General features: G+C 48.5%; 2 protein-coding genes across 4 annotated transcripts; one reads left to right on the forward strand and one right to left on the reverse strand.

The window, feature by feature from the left end:
- The first annotated feature begins 1,175 nt into the window (after positions 1 to 1,175).
- ZDHHC4 (zinc finger DHHC-type palmitoyltransferase 4) lies at positions 1,176 to 8,089 on the forward strand. Its single transcript, XM_044452636.1, has 7 exons — positions 1,176 to 1,229; positions 2,253 to 2,375; positions 3,005 to 3,078; positions 3,494 to 3,672; positions 5,604 to 5,729; positions 6,458 to 6,702; positions 7,188 to 8,089. Exons 2-7 carry the CDS (start codon positions 2,256 to 2,258, stop codon positions 7,455 to 7,457), a joined length of 1,014 nt encoding a protein of 337 aa, XP_044308571.1. The 5' UTR covers positions 1,176 to 1,229; positions 2,253 to 2,255; the 3' UTR covers positions 7,458 to 8,089.
- Positions 7,972 to 19,177, reverse strand: E4F1 (E4F transcription factor 1). 3 transcript variants are annotated; one of them, XM_044452633.1, is made up of 14 exons: positions 19,013 to 19,177; positions 18,444 to 18,571; positions 18,028 to 18,124; positions 16,674 to 16,879; positions 16,371 to 16,491; positions 15,805 to 15,957; positions 14,875 to 15,041; positions 13,899 to 14,123; positions 13,649 to 13,754; positions 12,514 to 12,731; positions 11,645 to 11,843; positions 11,167 to 11,327; positions 10,858 to 10,920; positions 7,972 to 8,925 (listed from the first exon to the last, which is right to left on the reverse strand). In XM_044452633.1, exons 1-14 carry the CDS (start codon positions 19,158 to 19,160, stop codon positions 8,572 to 8,574), a joined length of 2,346 nt encoding a protein of 781 aa, XP_044308568.1. In that variant the 5' UTR covers positions 19,161 to 19,177; the 3' UTR covers positions 7,972 to 8,571. The 3 variants fall into 3 exon arrangements, with proteins under 3 accessions (XP_044308568.1, XP_044308570.1, XP_044308569.1); XM_044452635.1 differs by having other exon boundaries at positions 18,404 to 18,571; positions 19,013 to 19,025; XM_044452634.1 differs by having other exon boundaries at positions 18,389 to 18,571; positions 19,013 to 19,025.
- Between the last annotated feature and the right edge of the window lie 334 nt (positions 19,178 to 19,511).

Consider the following 19,511-nt stretch of genomic DNA (forward strand, 5'->3'; position numbering starts at 1 on the left):
ATCAGATCTAATTCCTTGAATCTATTTGCCACCTCTACTGTATATTCATCAGGAATATGATTTAGGTCATACCTGAGCGGCCTAATGCTTTTCCCCACTTTCTTCAATTTAAGCCTAAATTTTGCAACGAGAAGCTCATGATCTGAGCCACAGTCAGCTCCTGGTCTAGTTTTTACTGACTGTATAGAGCTTCTCCACCTTTGGTTGCAGAGCACATAGTCAGTCTGATTTCTCCACAATGGGACTGGAAGGGCCTCTTCTGAGCCTGCGTGGGGGCACAAGGGCACATGGGGTGGGCAGGGAGCCCCAGGCCCAGGTGGGGGCACTACTGAGCGGGGGCCACTATCCCAGGTCATTTACCAGGGCAAATGGTCCCGACCTGTCGCAGCCTGTCAGCCCAACCCACCTTACAGGGTTGTTGTTGTGGGGAGAAGGATAATGCTGTAAGCCAGTCTGAGTTCTTTAAAAAGAAAAAGAAAAAGAAAGGAAAAGATGAGATAGAAAGCTGGAAAATATGACAAGCATGAATCGTGTGGGAAAGCAAGGACCTCAGTTTGGCAACCAAGTGCAGCCGGGTCCGAGCAACCGCTTTTCCCATAGCAACCTCCGGCTCTGAAAAGGCTGGACGCGAGGAAGGTGGCGACTCGGGGGGGCTGTGGTGCTGGCAAGGCTCCTGCGCGTTCCGGGGGCAGTGGGGGGCGGGGGGCAGCAAGCGGGACCAGAGCGTGGCAAGGTCGGCGGCTGGCAAGGCTGCGGCTCGCGGGTTCTGGCCGGGCCGTGCAAGCAAGCCGTTCGCAGAGGTGATGCTTGGCGAGCTCAGCGGAAGAGGAAACCAGCTCGCCAAAGAGCGAGGTGGCCGGACTCCACCGAAGAGGATGCGGCCGGAGCGCAGGCCGCTGAAAGAGGCAGCTCGGACCGGACAGCGCGGCGAGATTTGGCCCACAGGGTCGCTTGTCGACATGCACCTGGGAGGTACGTCCTGAGTGCAGCCGGCTGGAGCCGAGGGTCACACTGGATGGCCCCAAAGGCCCCCGTGGACTCGCTCTGCTTCCATGTTACGTTTCCCTGTTTATAGTCGGAGCGACCGACAGGTAAATACCAGGCCAGGGCCTCTCTCCCGAGCGTTTCCCTGGCGACCGCCGGCCTGGACTTCCGCCCCCACTTCCGCCCCGTGCCTGCCATAGCGGAGCCCGCCCTTGGAATCACGTGAGCAGGAGCCGCTCGCTCCGGTGCGTGGGCCCCGGGGCGCTGTTGCTAGGCAACGCGCTGTGCGACCTCCCCGAGCTCCGAGACCGCAGCCGTCAAGCTCGGTCGGGCGGGCGGGCTCCGCGGCCGCCGCGCCGCACTCGAAGGCCCGAGGGTCTCCGGAGCGGCCGCCCTAAGAGGAAGGGCGGCAGGCCGGCCCGCGCCGCGCCGCGCGCCCTCAGGCGGGGGCCCCTGGCCGCGGCGCCCGGCAAACCCGGGCACGCGCTGCGGGCGCCAGGTCGGAGGGCTGTCCAAGGAGACGGCCACGCTCTTCGAGGAGAAGGCCTCTCGTGCGGCAGCTCCGTGCAGCCGCACCAGCCGCTGGGGGGCTTGGCCCGGAGGGGTGTTGCGCCCCGGGCCTGCTAGGGGTCCCGTGGGCGGCTGGTTGACCGCCGCGTAAAGGGAACGCGGGACTAGAAGGTCAGATCCAGCGTGGCTCCGTCACCAGAAGCCGCAGCGCAGTGAAGTGGCCTGGGGGAGGCCCTGAACAAAAGGACCCCCGCCCCCCCGGGAGTGGGAAACGCTGTGTGCGAGCGCACACTGCTGGCTGGCGCTGAGCGTGTGCTAAAAATGCAGTAAAAGGAAATACTTACTGCGCCTAGTAATTATGCTGCCCTTCCCAAGGAAATGGCGTGATGTGACAAGCGGGTTCGCTTGGACTGTCTGGAATAATAAGCCTTAAAGGGTGTTTGTGGTACATGATAATATAACACAGCACAGCCTGTTGCTGTACAGTGAGATCAGGATCCCAGTTTATCAGACCTGGAATGAATTGTGTGCTCACTTTTGCAGATCCAGCACCAACTGCTATCCTGGTTTGTTAACATACAGTTTTTTAGGAAATTAATCTGGCAAGCCACGATATCAGTGACAAAGCTGGGCATGCAAATGGCCGCAAGCCTCATTCCCGGTTCACCTGTCGGTTCACAGTGTACAAATCTAAAACCGGCTCATGTTAGAGTTGTGCTGCGCTATGCTTACTGATAAACTGCTTTTGGATTTTGTAGGGCATGATGGACTTTTTGACTCTGTTCCTTATTTATGTGTTTCTGGTTCTGCTGACCATTCCCATTATCTGTATGCAAAGGATGCAAAGCTCTCCTTCAAGATTTATCACTCGGATAACACTGGTAAGTAAGAGGTAGTTGTATTGGGTTCTGGAGTCTCCCTTCTCCCCGCAGCCTAATCACATAAGTCTCTCTGGTATGCTGTGTTGGTCTGAACCTCATGTTCCTAGCAATGAAAAAGAATGATATTCACCCTCACTGTTTCTGGCAGTTCTTCCATCACACTGTTTTCTGTTTCTTGCTTCCAGTAGCTAACTTACACAAAACGTAATCGACTCGTCCAGCTGTTCTTGTGTTTCCATGCTGCATGTTCGTAGAAGTTTTTAGTCGGTGGCACTCAGTTTCATGACAAGAAATGGAGGTGCTTTTCTGTTGCCAAAATATGTCAGAAGTGGATTACTTGTTGACTCAGCTGATGGGACTTGTAAACCAGAGCACCTTGAGAGTCACAAATTGCTGTTGCATTTTCTTCGTTCACTTTCATCAGGAGTAATTTCCATCCTAAATTGGGACAGGACCAAGAAGTACATGTTTGTTCCGCTGAATGCTTTCAGTTTCAAGACAAAGTTAGGATTCTGTCTGGTGGCACTAGTTCTGCCACAAGCGTGCAAAGAAGTATACATAGATGGTGTTACTTTGTCTGACCCACCCATTTTCTTTTAATATTTGTGGCTGCGTCTTCATCGAGGCAGGTGCTTGCGTGCGTAATCCCAGCCCAAGTCCAAGGAGCTACCCAGAGGCTGCTTTGTGGACTCTTTTGTACCAGGTATTTCTCATTTGTTCTGCTTGTCTTTGCTCATTAGCATGAATAGGCTTTGGGATCACCACAGATTTGCAGGGTAGCTTCTGAAAGTCTGTCCACCCTTTCTGTGCTGCTCGGGGGTCTAAGACTGCCTGCATAGCCACTTGCCTCTTCAAAATCACCACTGTTCTAGGTGGCAGTGCTGATCCTTAAACTTTACTGGATTCCTCTGACCTGTGCCTTCCTTTCCAGACTGCTTGGGTGATCCTGCTCAAGTCACAGTTGTTTGCAACAGGAGCAGTGCGAGGTGCGACAGGACTTCCCTTCTGCTACACCAGAGGCTGTAGGCTGTAGGATCTAGGCCAAAGTATCACAGGACTTTCTTACTTCCTACTGGTGGACCAACCTCCTTTAATGCATCTCTTTTCTCTTGCTGCAGAAACTATTTATTTGTGGTCTTGCATTTGATCTTGGAAGTTATGGTATATGGCGAGTACACCTGGGAAGTGTTTGGCTACTGTAAGGAGCTGGAGTACAGCACTTCCCTTCTCCTGCTGCCCTACCTGCTATTGACTATGAATATGGTTTTCTTCATTTTGTGTTCCAAGACAAATCCTGGTAAGATGCATTTTATCTGAAATCTGAGCTGTTGCACCATGGGGTGAGGCCCCCTAGCTGGCCTAGCTTATAAAATGGTGAACTGAGCAACTTCAGACTCTTGCTGGGCTCCTGTGAGTGATTGTTTCTCCACCAAACTAAATACATCCTCTCACTTAGACTGAGAACTAAGATTAATGAGAAATGTCTAGATCAGAATTATCCCTGACCTCCTAATTTTCCATGTAGGATTTGCAAGAAATGAGCATTGTGTCATACAGTGTATTTCACCAGTGTTATCTCCTCACCTGTGCATGCAGTACACTGGACTTGATATGGATTGGACTGGCTGGTGTCTGGACATGTGTGGTAGTCACAGACTTCATCTGCCTTTTGCCAGGGAGCTCTTGCGTATGTGCGGTGATGCTGAACTGAGATCTCAAGCCACAACCATTTAGCCATTCCTTTGGTCAAAGGCTGGAGGGGAATTACATGGTTTGGAATACATTGTCCATGGGGCTGTCTTAGAAGATGCTTCAGAAACTTCATCTAGGTCAGAATACAGTTCCAAGACTTCACTTGAACCAGTTGGTGCCAACACATCTCATCAGCTCTCAAACATCTTCACGAAGTACTTATGCATTTCCAAGCATAATTACAAGTTGTGAAATTCCCTCTAAGGTTCCAGCTGTCTCTAAATGGCCAGCACTCAGGCTGTGTGAAAGGAACGCCTGCCTCTACGTCAGTGGGGCTATGCAGCGCAGAAGTAATTGAAAGTCCTCTGGCTGCCTGAAGAAAGGATGGTGGTGACGACGGCAAGGGCCTTTCCAGGTTGCTGCCCTCTTTTTTGGAACTCTCTCTCCAGGGAGGGTTTTTCTGGCACTAGGTGAAAAAGTCCTTTTTATCCTCTGCTTTTAATTAATAGAGTAACAGAATAATAGTACTGTAAAGTTGGAATGACCCAGTAAGAACATCGAGTTCAACCACCTGCTCAATGCAGCAGTCCAAGTTAAAGTATTCCTACCAAATTTTAGGGATTGATCCCGTAAAGGAAGCCATAGTCTTGCGATTACAAGAGCAGAGGGCATTCATTCGTAGGGCAGCCATTAGTTGGAGACAGCCTGATGACATGTAGCAATCACAGGTGGCTGTCCAGCTGCATCTTGAATGCCTCCAGAACTGTTTCTGTGGCCTCGCGAGCGAAGTGGTTCCACTGTCCTACGACTCTAATAGTGAGGGTTAGCGGGTTAACATCCTCTATGCAACAACTTTTCAGGTACTTGAAGAATGCTATCATATCTCCCAGTCTTCTCTTTCCCAAGCTAAATATGCCCAGTTTTTCCAGGCTCACTTCACAGGGCTGTGTATCCAGCTGCATCGTAAACAAACATTTCCAAGAATACGTGTGTTCTCTTACCTGATACTTGGCTTGGCAGGAGAGTCATCTAGTTGTATCTGACATGTTCTTGATGAGAAACCATGGAAGAGTTGTGGCAGCAATTGGATGCATTTCTTTGCACAAGGTGGTCATGATAGCCAAAGCAAAAGTGGGGGGCAATCCAAGTGGCATTCTCTTCCTGTCTCTGGTACAGCCTACATTGTGCAAATGTGACCTGCTTCATTCTTTGAATAAGCAAGCACCTGCTCCTTGGCTTGCCCTCAAGGGGGCTGACGGCTGACAATCTGGGGGAGTTGTTCTTAGGTGGTTTATTCTTTTCAGCAGTGGTTTGAGCAGGGAATTGTGTTGATAAGGGAAAGATGCAATTTGGAAGAAAACAAATCAGAATGCTTCTCTTAGAAAGTATTTCTCTCCTTCTGGCAATGGCTCTGACCAGTAATACCCTGCTGTATCTGAGCTCAGATGACCGGAAGGAATTTTAGCTGTAAGATCTGCCCCACTGTCCTGTTGATGGGAATTTCCATGACAGAAGTGTTTGATTCTTTCCTGGCAGGTATCATAACCAAGTCCAACCAGGTTCTGTTTCTCCATGCTTATGCCTACGACGGTGTGATGTTTGAGAGTGGCATTGAATGTTCCACTTGCAAAGTGAGGAAACCAGCTAGAGCCAAACACTGCAGTAAGTGTGTTGTCATGTTGTCCAAAAGCAGGGAGCCCCCTTCGCTGCAAAAATTAAGCAAACAAATGCCCTACTCGCTCCCCTAGGATGCATTAAATGAAGAGGGGTAAATTGGGTGGAGGGGTTGCAGAAAAGCGGTTCTGGTTAGCTCAGCCGAGCCAATTCTGAACCCAGTTACACAGCCATTGGGAGTGGTCTGGGGGGACGGGGTGATTCCTTCCTTGGGGAACCAGTTTGATTGGGTCCCACATGAAGACTTGTTGCAGAATGCCTTCCTCAGAAGCTTCTCTGGGGTAGCTCCCAGACTGTGATTTTCTCCCCAAAGAGGTTCATTGGGCAATACTTTCCTCTTGACACTGATGGATTATTTTCACTGGTGGATGATTGGTGATCTTGGCTTTCTCCTGCTTCCATCATTATTGCATTTTGTTTGAATTTAAGCTGTTGTGTTGAAGAGTATTTAACATGTTCAGAAAATAATGAATTATGATTTAGATGCTTCAGGCTTGAACGGTCTTCTATGCCTTTTGCCATTTAATCACCAGAGCTAGCTTTAATGCTGCTGAAGGAAGGCAGGCTTTTAATGATCAATTTAATAGGTTCCCTTTTTAAGTTGCTGTTAAAATTCAGTTCTAATTCATGTGCCTTGGCTTTACTGCCAAGTTCTAATCAACTTTTATGGTTTCTTGACAACCAGACAGTCATGACCATATTCTGGATTTGAACAGGTGTGTGCAGTGGCTGTGTCCATCGTTTTGATCATCACTGTGTTTGGGTCAACAACTGTATTGGTGCTTTCAACACCAGATACTTCCTTCTCTACCTTCTCAGTTTGACCTCCATGGCTGTTTTCATGGCAATCTTAACAGCCAGCTTCCTCGTCCAGGTGGTAACTTTGTCAAATATGATGCTGGGATATTATGCTGATGACCAGGGCCAGGAGCATCCAGTTGATTTCTTCTTCCTTATACAGGTAAATAGTGTATAATTCATTTGTAGCAGAATGCATTTATACAATAGTAGATGAAGGGTATAGGCTGGATCTAACTTCATCAGAACTATGAAATGGGCTTCAGTGGCCTGCAGGATATGCTGGATCAGCTAACATTATAAAAACTTGGTTTCATGGGTACAGTTTGGGGGATAAGTCTGCCTGCTAAAATGTTGACATTTAATGAAACTTATCAGGAAGAGTGGTAGCCTGTATCAGCTTGGGAGTGCATGTGGATTTGTCTCTCCCTCCCCCTCAGAAAACATTAGGGTTAAGTGAAGAAACTTCCAGTTGGCCTTTATTGAAAGTACAGATTTTAGTTTTTGTCAACATTAAGATACAAACAACTGTGGCCTGTAATTGCAGGCTGGAAGGAATAGAGATAGCTAGAATACACAAGATTAGGAAGGGGCAGCTGGTTTGGATATTACTCAACTTTAGCCAGATTTCTTTTTTTCTCTTTACAGTACCTTTTCTTGACCTTTCCTAGGATCGTGTTCATGCTTGGCTTTGTCATCATTCTTTCCATTATATTGGTCTCCTATTTTTGCTTCATGCTGTACCTTGCATTAACCAACCAGACAAGCAATGAGTGGTTTAAATCAGGCAGATACAAATGTTCGTGTTTGCACCATTGCAGCAGACACAGGGGTTACAAAAATATTTATTCTAGAGGGATCTGGGGTAACATAGCAGAAATTGTGAGGCCTGTAATCCATGCTGAAAAAAAGATGTGATGACTTTCTAGCACCACCAGTGGACTAAATTCTTCCAACAAGTTTTAATTTAAACACAAAGAACCTAGCTAAATACAGTTGTGCCAACAAGCACATAAGTGCAACAGTGAAGTTGGAGTAGAAGCTATCATTCCAGGGGAATGAATTTCCAGTGTCATGTCTGCTTAGATTTTTGGCACTGTACCTGTCTTTAGCCATCCTTCAGACAAAAGGAGCAAGCAACTTAAGAACTTAAGGGCACAATCCAGTGTCTTTTGCAGATGCACACAGGCCTCTGCCCTTAGAGGTGCTCTGTGCATCCAGTGCAGTGCGGTGAAGAGGCAGCAGCTGTGGTCCTTCACCCATGCTGGCTGTGAAGGAAGTTGGTTGCTGCTACAAGCCTCTGCCTTCAAGGCAACATTAGAAAACTGGTCCTTTGCAACAGGCAGTTCATGAAATTGTCCTGAAGATTCCCAAGGGATTATACTCTGCATCTGGCCCAAGAGACATTAAAATTATTTGTGAATACTTTAGCTAGTTGATAGCACTCTTTTTATTACATCTGAATTATGTAAAAAAATATGCATTTAAAACATTATGTACAAGCTAAATTGTACAATATACCATTAAAAGCTACATGGTTACAAAAGAAATATACAATGTGTGGCCCTTTTGTAGCACTTCCCGGATATTCCGTAGAATAACCTGCAGTGTTCTAAAGCATTTTGAAACCTTTCTGGACACCTGCACATATTTTGGGGGCAGTGGAGTGTCCCATAAGAAGCTTCTCACTAGGATAGTTAGCCCCCTTTTTTCCCCTCTAAACCAAGATAAAGTGCTTTGTTTGGCAACTGCCTGGCAGCTGGCGAGAAGTCTGTCAAGAGCGACCAAGCCCTTTGCCGCAGTAAGGCACATCCCAAGAGCTCAGCTCTCTCTCTTCCCTTAGGCGCATCAGCATATGCATTGGCCCTTAAGGCTGTTTTATGGGACACCAAGTGAACATGCACAGCCAGCACGGGCCTCTCTGAGCCTCTTCCCTGTTCGTGTCACAGACAGTGCACAAAGCAGTCCCCCAAGATTAAGTGCAGCTATGGCTCTTCCTCTCATTGCAACTCCTAGGAGGCTACAGGTGGTGCTAGACAATCACTGTCTGAACCTCCAGCTCCTCCTCCTGGGAGGCAATGACAAACTCTCCTGTGTGCTCCATTATTTCAATGTCTTGAGATGCCACCATAGTCACAGTCGCCTCCTCGGCCTCACTGGTGCCCTCCGTCGCCAGCACAGTCCCTTCACCAATGGCCGAAGCCAGTGTCATAGCAACTTGCTCGGTGAGAATCTCGGGAGCTGCTATGGCAATTGTGTCTGTATCTGTACCGTCTGGTGTCACAGCCGAACTTTCTGCCACAGTGACATTTTGGACAATTATCTGATGGCCAGAATTCGCTTGGTTCACGATCTGCTGAACAACCTTCATTATGTGACTGTCCACCTGCACAGCAGAGAGAGACACAGGCTTAAACCCTGCTGTTTCACAGCAGCTGGCAGCCTCTGCAAGTGCACAAGACTGAAGGACTTCTGACAACAGAACATTTTTACAAACTGGAGCTTACTTTGCCAGATGCATCAGCTGACAACTTTTACACACATGCACAGAGGGAGAATTGCAAACAACGGAGCCAAAAAGCCATGACTCACAGCGGATAAGCAGGTGCAGCAAGGACATTCAAAATAGCAACATTCTGGAAGCAGGGTTCAAGCCTCCTAGAAAGCACTACTGCTGACCTGACATGTCCCCTTGATCAAATTCATTTTGGATTCCAGTGCAAAACCGCACGTCTGAGCCTATCCATCGAGGTCTTAAGGCCCAAGACCTACTATAATGAGCGTAGAAAAGCTAGAAAAGTCGTATTGGCACCAGTTGCTGTGAATGGCCACGGACTGTGTATCTTTTCAGCTTCACAGGGAGAGGTCAGCACTTGAATTTTGTGGCCTGCTGTTGATAGGCTTTGCCTCATTCATACACAAGGCACTCAAATGGGAGAAATACCTCATGGAGCTGCTGATGGAGCAGGCTCTGTCCTACAAAGCTCATGGTGCTGGGCGATTAGAGGAAGGAGCTACTTGGGCAGGATACTGCACCCACAAATTCTAAGGGAAGCAGGGCATCACCTGGGTCTTCCCCACTTGAGTTGCTGTTCAGTTGGAGGGACCCCTCTCCTGACAAACGAGATGCTGGAGGGGGCAGGGGTAATGAAGACAGGTGGGATGTAGCAAGAACTTCGTGTTGGTGTCTGTCAAGTCCTGCTTCTTTAAACCAAAGGTTGGAAAGTTTATCTTCCCCTCTAGCCACTAAAGCATTGGGAAACGACAGGCAGAACAAGAAAAATAAAATGGGGCTTTTAAAACTGGAAACTTATCTGGGCTCCTCTGAATCAGAACAGCCAAGAACTTGGAAGACAACACCTTGTTGGAAACAATTGTGGACATTTATTTGCTCTGCCAGAAGGCTGGAGGTGAGACTACAAAGCACCTGCTTCACAGGCAGGTCGCTAGTTCAATCCCAGCATTCCCAGCTAAAAGGACCAGGCAGGACATGACAGAAACCCACTGCAAGACTGAGTAAAATGTGGGGAGAGCACAGACTTCTGTTATTCCAGAGTTGCTGGGGAGTTGCTTCATTATTCCCACCCGGAGTTGCACGTTCCCTCGTGGGGAAACCAAATGCACGCAGCAGTCCCGGGACTCTCACCTACCCCAGCTATGGCTGGGTGCTGCCCAACACCAGACCCAGGCTTTCCACTCCCTTGCAGAGAGGGATCATTCTCCCCACAAAATCCCTCAGGTTAACCAAAAGGCCATAAAGACAGGCAGAAAGCCAAGGCCAGGAACGCGTGTTTTTCAGAGCTAGATGGGCCTTCAAGCAGGGAGGAGCATCAAGTCTGTTAACTTCAGTTCTTCCTTCTAAACTGAGCAGGAGAAACAACCACCCCAGAATACTCTTCTCTACTGTAGGAAATGGTCCCAGGTTCAATCCTTGGCATCTCCAGTTAAAAGGGTCAGAAAAGTTTTTCCTCTTCGTCTGCTGAGACCTTGGAGAGCCAATGCTTGTCTGAATGGAGAGTACTGAGCTGGGTAGTCTGAGGCAGCTTCTTGATCTGCTTTCCTGCCTGAGAAGAAAGGAGCTCCAAAGCCTGTCCATCTTAGATTATTTCCCAAGGGCTTTGCATCCAAGTTTCCACTTCTAGATCTTTCCCAGAAGATCCACCAAATGAAAAGACCATGAAATCCTGGTACTAGGTGGCTTGGCCCTGCACTTCCCCCACTTTTTTTTTTTTTGTGGGGGGGGGACAATACCAATCTATGAATTCCTTCCAGCATTTATTACCAAAACCCAAAATAAACATTATTCAAGAGTAACTACCTCATGTCTTGTTCCTTCTATTATTTCAGCTGCTTCACTGGTCTCCATGTCTTCAGTAGCTGTCTTTAAAGAGAGAGAGCAGAGATTCCAAAAAGGCAACATTAGCTTGGTGGCAACAACCCCAAGGACGCTGTAAAGTGCCAGAGGATTGTCTCCTGCTGCTACGTCTCTTCCATTCTGTTCAGTGGAAGGGATGCAGAAGTGGCCCCTTCAGATTTCACTCCGGTCCTTGGAAACCCCCTGCCCACCCCTCCTCCAAACCTGCAATGCAGGAGCACCAGCTCTTCACTTTTGGTGCTGCTTAGTTACCTCAATTATATACTCTTGCGTATCTGCCACAACTGAAGAAAATTCCACCAGGACTGTCGGGGGGTCTTCAGAAATTACAGTTGCAGCCAAGCTGTCAGCTGACTGGCTGTCTTCTGACACTGCCGCCTCTTCAGCTTCTTTCAAGGCAAGGAGGCAACCACCTGGGTGGAGAGAAGAGTGCTCATGCAGTTAATAAGCTAGCCACAAGTTCAACACTGACCTCCGGAAAGCACTGTATAAAAGTCAGTGAAGTACATTTGCCTGTTCTGGAGTATTTGTTCTGATTTTGCTAATCATGGGGAGCAGCAGTGAGCTACCTAATCCGATAAAAGATGGAAACCATTTTATTCGCTCACTACCTGCCACAATATATCTGGAAATTCGACCTGGCACTGCCCTCCCCGACAGTCTCTTTTATTTGGGAGCTACCATGTGCCCATAACTGTTTTGAGAGGAAACGAAGGACATGCTTACTCACCCTTGGTCCTCAGGTGTCTGTTGAGAGTGCCATGCTCTGCAAAGCCACGTCCACATTTGTAGCACTTGAAAGGCTTCTCACCTGTGTGGTGACGGATGTGACGGACTAGAGAACCTTTTTCCCGAAACCCCTGGTTACAGAACTGGCAGACGTAAGGTTTCTCATCAAGGTGGGTTCGGAAATGGACCTGCTGGGCATTCTGTTAAGAAGAACAGGAGTGCTTGAATACACCCAGTAGGAGGTGCTGCAGCTCCGTGCTTTGCATGGAGAAGGTCCAAGTTAAATTTTTGGCATGCCCAGGGAAACTCCAAGGTCTGGAGAGCCTAATGGTTTTATTTGTTGTTTTACAGCTTCCTATCTTTCTACATTCTAGGATACCACCAGAGTTCATCCAGAGTTCATCCAACCCAAACAGTAACAATTTTTCCCTTTCACACAATGTTGTTAAAACAAAACCACACATTAAGTCAGAGATTTCTTGTCTGCTAAGGGTGGACCTGCTGGAGTGAAACACTCGCTACAAATTTATAAGCGCACATGTATATGCACAATGGCCGCTGGAAGTCTCGCTTCTTCACTGCCACTCAGCAGGCTTGATCATGCAGCCCCCGGCTGAATCTGAAGAGGCCTCCAGCCGTTTTGCACAGTGGTCTCCCAGTCGGTTCCACTGCCCTCCTCCTCCTGTAAACTGGGGGCTGAATTGCAGCATAGGATGGAACATTTCAAGGCAGTTTAGCCAGAGTCATCCCTCCATTCCGCACCGTGATGGACTTGATGTTTCAAAGACCAACAGAAAGCACGGCAACCCCACTGCAGCTCAGGGAAAAAAGCCAATTCTGGATAGGTTATCCTCCCTTTGGGATTCCTACCTTTGTTTTGTACCTCTTGCCACACTTGGGGCAAGGATAAGGTCGCTCATCAGAGTGCACCCTCCGGTGCCCCTTCACATGTGCAATCGTCTTGTATAGCTTGCCGCATTCCCCACAGCGGAACCGCCGTTCGTTCACGTGAACTTCTTGATGCTTTTTCAGCAAGTAGCCTTTGGTGAATTCTTTGCCACACTCCTCACACGTAAAAGGTTTGTAGTCTAGAAGTGGGAAGAGGGTATTTCATAAGCTTGACAAGTGAGGGAAAAAAACCAAAACTAAAACTTTATAGCTTAAAAGTTTTTCTTGGATTGCTCATAATTGTTCTGCTTTGTAGCAAAGACGATGGCTCTCTTAAGTTTGCAACATGTTTAGCTAAAAATATTGCTGCCGGCCTTTGCCCAAGGAATTCAGTCCTGTGAAGAGGCTACACTTCACACGACTACACACAGGACTCCTCACTAGTCAGACCTCATCTGGAATCCTGTGTCCAGTTCTGGGCACCAAGATTTAAGAAGGATGCAGGAAAATTAGAAAGGGTCCAGAGGGCAACAAAAATGATCCAGGGTCTGGAAACACTGCCCTGTGAGGAGAGACTGAGGGAACTGGCCATGTTCAGCCTTACCTCAAAGGCTGTCACAAGGAGGAAGGTCAAGATCTCTTCTAGCTGATGCCAGAGCATAGGACACGGAATAATCAATTCAAGTCAAAATAACCCAGATTCAGGCTGGACATCAGGAAACGCTTCCTCACTGTCAGAGCAATATGACACTGGGACCAGCTGCCTAGGGAGTTGGTGGACTCTCCCACACTGGAGACTTTCAAAAAGAAACTGGGCAGCCACCTGAGTGGGATGGTGTAAATTGCTGTCCTGCAGCAGCAGGGGGTTGGACCCGATGGCCTTCGTGGCCCCTTCCAACTCTACTCTTCTATGATTCTAAACTTGAGTATTGGCAAGATGTTTTCCAGTGGAAAAGTTCGCAAGCTTAAGGGGTCTGCCCTCCTCAGTGCCAAACAGAAAATATTTTTTTTCTCAGCGGCTCAAAATAAATAGCCATCTACTGCACAGCTGTCCAGGTGCAGTGCGACCAGCTCTGTGTGCCAGAAAAACTTGAGACATAGGCAGAAGCCACCTTACCTAAATGTCCACTGATGTGGAGGTCAAGGGAACTGTGCTCTCTGAAGATTTCACTGCAGTAGGGACACACGTGACGCTTGCATTCACTAGTCATTTCTGCATCTGGCTATGAAACAGAAAGGCCCAGCATAAGTGCTTCACCCAGACACAGCTCTGAGCTGGGGTATGTCGTGTGAAGGGTAACAAAGGCAAATGGAAAGCCAGGTCAGGCTCGAAGCCAGAGGGAAAGCAGCTGTCCTGCTGAACTTACAGCTTCTATTTGCGCTATCTCGACATACTGCTCTCCACACAACTTCTCGGATGTGTCCACCTCTTCGCTCTTTAGCGCCTCTGCAGTAGCAGATGTATCTGCTTCGTCTGATGTGGTGTCTTCCTCCATGGATGCCCTTTCTATTACAATCCCAGAATTCCTCATTGCTTCTCTCAACAAGTTCTTGTCATTTCCGTCAGAAGCAAGCTCCTCAGGATTTGTCGACTAAAGAAAATCAGAAGCCATGGTAGTTAAGTTGGAATAAGAGACCCACCTTTTCAGTGCCCAGAATTCCACAGATCACCATAATCTTTCCCAGAAACTTTCTAAAATTGTTATTCCTCTGAAGCATAAACTGCCTCCTGAGAAGTAGCAGCAGCCACTTCGGGGCAAGGAAAGCAACAAATTCCCACGGGGGCCCCAGGGGGAAACATCTTTAATATTAGAATGCAATCCAACTCTGGGGATGTATCAAATGTCAAACTAAGGCCAAGCAGCCACGCAAGCAGGGCAAGGGAGACTCACAAATACTGCCAGCCCTGCCTTTTCCCTTTCAAGGAACTCAAGGCGGCGTACATAGTTCTTCTCCTCTCCACCTTATCCTCACAACAACCTTGCAAGGTAGGCTGGGCTAACAGTCTGACTTGCCCAAAGCCACCCACTCAGATCCATGGCTGAGTGCAGACTATAACCTGGATCTCGTATCCATCCTACACTCTGAACCACCACACCACTCAGGCGCTCAGTTTTAGATAACACAGCAGTTCGTGTGACTACTGCAGGGTCTGTTTACTGCAGAATCTTCTCTCTCAAACAGACATTGCTACTCCCCAACTCCAACGCTATTTTCTCAACACTCTTAGACTAATCAGCATGCATACTTTACACAATTCTTACACACCCAAGCCCACAGCCAGAAAGAAGCATGACTGTTTCTATAAAATGCCAATGTTTCCCCAAGACCTGTGGCACTAACCTCATGGTCTAATGTTTTCGCATCTGAGATTGGAAGCTCCTGCATCTGGACATGGACCTCATGGAGGACATTCCCTTTTGCGTCTGTCACTAGATGGATTACAGGTGAAGACTCCACAGACTGAGATGCGAGGGAGGAAATGGTTTCTGAGCTGGAGTTGTTGGGGCCTTCAGAAAAAAACGGGACGCAGCTCTCAGCAAGCAGCCTTGTTTCCAAGGACAAAGAACGGCTCCACATGCCTCTGTTCCCACCCACCCCTGAAGTGCCTTCTTTTGCCTCCACGTAACACTAAGCTCTCGCACGAATGAAAACACTTGCCAAAGAACCTCAAACATTGTCTTGTGGTAGACCTTCAAAACAACACATTAAGAAGACCCGTATTAGCCATACTGCAGGTGCCCCAAAGGCAAGATCTGAATAAAGGATATTTCCCAGATATTCTTCTTTGCTTGTGCAGCATCGTGGCTGATCAACCAACCTAGGGACCGAGATCCAGGGTAAAGCCGAGTGGAACTCCTCCCACAAGCATTATTCATCTGCCATTTTGCTTTGCACATCATGCCTGTACACTAAAAAGCGCTGGAGCATTGTGCAATTTGTGACATGATGGCCTATCGGGTGTCATTCATGTTCTCCTTTCAAAGCCTTTGTGATGCAGACTGAGCCAAACGGCCAACATTTGCCAAAGAGAGAAACAGGGATCTGAAGAGACCCTCACATATCTGCACACCAACGTATTATGCCAGCTCTCAAGAGCAAGCCTGTTCCACCTCACTTCCTCTCCCAGGGATGCTCCCTGGACAATCTGCTCCGAACACCAAATGCATCTTGCGCCAGAGTAACAGCAGTCGAATCAGCCACCCTCTCGGAATGACCAGAGAACACTGCCGGGAAGAAGGGAGCAGGACAGGCCATAAACCTTGGAGTCACCTGCAGCTATATCCTCTTTGCTAACAACAATTTCCTTGTTCAAATTGAAGCGGATTTTCTCTGTGCAGGGTGTCAAGGACTTCAAGTGCCGGGTCAAGGCTCCTGATTCTCGGAAACTTTTCCCACACTTCTTGCACTTGTAAGGACGCTCATCTAAACAGACAGGGAAATCAGAAACAATCATTATGTGCAAGAACAAGGCACACTAACACCACTTCAATGATCACTCCTCCCCAGCTTATCTCCACAAGCTGCCCAGAAACCAGATCCAGGTGGAATTATCTGATCACAGTACCCAGCTCAACAGTATATGAGGAACGCAGGTAATCGGAGGGGCCCCCTATGGCAAGGCAAACAGCGAAAGCACCAAGGACCAGTCATGGAAAGTCTTCATCTGCTGAGATCATCTTAGATCATCTCTGCTTCCTTCCTCATGTCCCTCCTTGCCTTACTGTCCCACTGGTAGAGATTTTCTTCCCTTGAATTCTACTGGTGAACACCACATCCCTAGCACTGATGTGCTTGATATATAACATCATCCTGTTTATGCCACAGTAAGCCCTCACCTGTGTGACGGCGATGGTGCCGGATTAATGACCCTTTAGTTCTGAAAGATGTTCCACACAAGTTACACTCGTAGTCCTTCCTGCTGCTGTGAGTGATCATGTGAGCTTTGAGAATGCTGGCCTAACACAAGAGGAAATGGGTATTTATGAAGGTACCAGGGCCATGCCATGGGATTTCAAGGTACAGCAGTAATTTTTCACTGACACAGACAAAAATTGTGGAGATTATAACAATTGTCTCTATAATGCGCTATCATTTATTCTGCCCCAACATTTGTGCTCCACTGCAGGTCACCAACGTACCGTTTTAAATGTCTTCTGGCAGAGTTCACATACATATCGGCCTTCTTTATTAACCAAGAGTTTAACCTTGATGAGCTCCATAGAAGCCCCTTCCTCTGGGCCTCCGGGAGTGCTCTGCTCCTCTCCAACATCACCGTCAAAGGGGCCATTTGGCTCTTCAAAGACATGGTCGCCAGCTACAATAACTTCTTTGATGTGCCCGCTACCTGTAAATAGGATTCCAAGACAGTTCCATTCTTTCCACTGGACCACTCTGGAAGACTGGCCAAAGCAAAATGGAATCCCAGGCCAAGTGCTCATTCTGTCTTTAGAATTTAACTCACGCCTAAGTCAGTCACTCTTGAAGACCTTAGTCTCCCAGCCTCAGAACTGCTGACCTCCTACTTGCAACTCTGTCAACGTCTGATTAAAGGCATTTCTTCCTAGCTAGTAAAGGGATCTCATCTTCTAAGAGCAAGTGCCACATATTATACAACTTTAAAAGTGTTTCCCCCACCATTCTACTTGATTAACAAATCATTTTATTCAAGTTCTGAAATAGTAAAGGAAGCATTTCAATCTGCGTTTTCATGCATTTCATAGAACAGTATCACATCCTACTGTCATGTTTATTACACTAAGGAACAGCAAATTCACTCATAAGGAAGACACATCTTGCCACTTCATCTTTTGGCTGCCCTTTCCTGTAGCTTTTCAAGTTCCAAAATATTATAAGCAAGCAACCAGAATTATATAAAGAATACCAAAAAAGACTGCATAAGCACTTTATGATAGTAGGCATTATAATCGCTTTTCTTTACAATCCCGAGCAAAACATTAATCTTTTTCAGTATAACCACATTTTATGTGTTTATTAAGCCACAACCTCAAGATCTCTTTCCTGAATAGCAACACCTGGTTCAAACTGGAAATGAGTATACATAAAAGTGAATTTTTTACCTGGTCATAAGTAGTACACTTCACTTTATGTATGCTTACACTGAACCTCACTTGCCATCTTGTTGTTCATTCACTCAGTTTGGACAACCCCTTGGAACACTTTATAGTGTTTGGTTTCTCCCACCCTGAACAATCCTGTATCATGTTCAAACCTGACTATCTTAGTGCTCACCCAGCTCCAGATAATTCATGAGTTCAAGTAACAACAGTCCTACCACTTTTTACCCACAATTGTGTGAATGTGTATTACAACCCAGCCTTTAATTAGTCATTCCTTTTCTCTCATTGCATGACTGTTCAACTTAGCATTGTTTGATAAAAGATTTGCTCAAAACGGTTTCAGATGCTTGTTATGTAACATCCGAATCGCCTTCGTCCAGACACACAAGGAAGGCAGAAGGAGTGGGGGGCTTACCTACAATTGCAGATGCACCACTGATTTCTTCTGTTATTGGAGATGCCTCTACCACTATGTGCGCTACAGTTATAGGCTCTTCCACAGATGAAATTGCCTGACACGACACAGTAAGCTTCAGTAAAGAATTAGTTATTTACAAATAGTTTTAAACTAAGAAAACTTCATAGGAAACAAATTAGTTTCAGAAAATTTAAACTGCTTCTCTACCTCTTAGCTCAAAATCTGAACTGTACCACACACTACCAGGCTCTTTACTCTGCTTCTTACACTATAATCAAAGCTTGAAATCGCTTTACTACATTCTAGTATTTTCCCCGCATTTCTTAAAAATGTTCAATGAATTTTCAAACTAGCACACCCAAAGCCCGCCAACCTCCTCGCTCATCCAGTTCTTGCTGCCTCAGGAAACTTGCCGGGGCTGCTGGCGTTGCTGTAGCGTCATGTTGTCGCTGGCAAAGCTTTTGCAATTTGTGCTGCACAAATTCTTCTAAAGATGTGAACTCGGCCTGGCAGCGGCCACATTTGTGCCTATCGTCTTCATCTGAAATGCAAAGGCCAGGGCAGTAACCTCAACTTTTAAGCAGCAGGACGGCACGATTTCACAAAAGAGGCGGCGGGCCAGCAGGGGTGGCCGGGGAGACCGCGCCCGGAGGGGGCCAGAGCGGCGGGCGGGCGGGCGGGGCGGCGCAGGACGGCCCCGGCCGAGGCGCCGGCGGGGCTCGGGGCCGCTGAGAGGCGCAGCCGGGCACCCGCGCGCGCGCGGCCTGCGAGAAGCTTCGGCGAGAAAGGAAAGGGCCGCGCGCCGCGCCGCGCCCGGCCGCGTTTGTCCGCTTCTTTCGTTGCCCGCTCGCTCGCGGCCTCCGTCAGCCCTTCGAGCACCTGGCGCGCCCGGAGCGCGCGAGCCCTCGCCCTCGCCGCTGGCTGCCCTCCGCGCGCAGGAGAGCCCCCGCCCGGCAGACCCCTCGCCCGCGCCGGCCAGTACCTTCGTCTCCGAAGGGCGCGGGCAGGCCGAGGAAGGCGGCGGGCGAGGGGCTCGGCGCGCAGGCCGCCTCCGCGCCGCACTCCTGTCCCCGTGGCACGGCTGCCGTAAGCCCCGCCGGCCCAGCGCCCGTTGCCATCGCGGCCTCCATGTCGCAAGGCGCCGCAACCACCAAAATGGCGGCTTTACGGCCGTGTCGTCATAACAACGAGTCCCGCACCGACCGCGGGCGGGGCGCGATCAGCACGGAGGCCTTGGGCGGGGCGCGCTGTCAGCCAACGGGCGGGCTCGGGTTTTCCTCGGCTTACCTGAAGGGGCGGGCCTACTCAGGCATCGTAGCCAATGCAGGGCTAAGGCGGAAAGGCCTCTTTTCGTTCGTCCAACCAGACCCTGGCGCAGTCGCAGGAGCCGCCCGAGAAGCAGTTCTCAACCAATCGGAATGCGGCTGCTCCTCCTCATCCTATCAGCCGCCAAGGCGGCCCGGAGACGAAGCCGGCAGGAG

This window comes from Varanus komodoensis, unplaced genomic scaffold, assembly GCF_004798865.1.
Source record: "Varanus komodoensis strain SLA01 unplaced genomic scaffold, ASM479886v1 scaffold73, whole genome shotgun sequence".
In the NCBI taxonomy this organism is placed as follows: domain Eukaryota; kingdom Metazoa; phylum Chordata; class Lepidosauria; order Squamata; family Varanidae; genus Varanus; species Varanus komodoensis.

What these genes read in the sequence shown, in the direction of transcription:
- ZDHHC4 (XM_044452636.1), top strand. Translation starts at nt 2,256, where the DNA reads ATGATGGACTTTTTGACTCTGTTCCTTATTTATGTGTTTCTGGTTCTG. An exon ending in TGTGGACTCTTTTGTACCAG is followed by an intron (nt 3,079 to 3,493) that starts GTATTTCTCATT and finishes CTCTTGCTGCAG; the next exon opens with AAACTATTTATTTGTGGTCT. An exon ending in GTGTTCCAAGACAAATCCTG is followed by an intron (nt 3,673 to 5,603) that starts GTAAGATGCATT and finishes CTTTCCTGGCAG; the next exon opens with GTATCATAACCAAGTCCAAC.
- E4F1 (XM_044452633.1), bottom strand. Translation starts at nt 19,160, where the DNA reads ATGGAGGCCGCGATGGCAACGGGCGCTGGGCCGGCGGGGCTTACGGCA. An exon ending in CAGCAACGCCAGCAGCCCCG is followed by an intron (nt 18,125 to 18,443) that starts GCAAGTTTCCTG and finishes GTGTCGTGTCAG; the next exon opens with GCAATTTCATCTGTGGAAGA. An exon ending in GCCAGAAGACATTTAAAACG is followed by an intron (nt 16,492 to 16,673) that starts GTACGTTGGTGA and finishes CTCTTGTGTTAG; the next exon opens with GCCAGCATTCTCAAAGCTCA.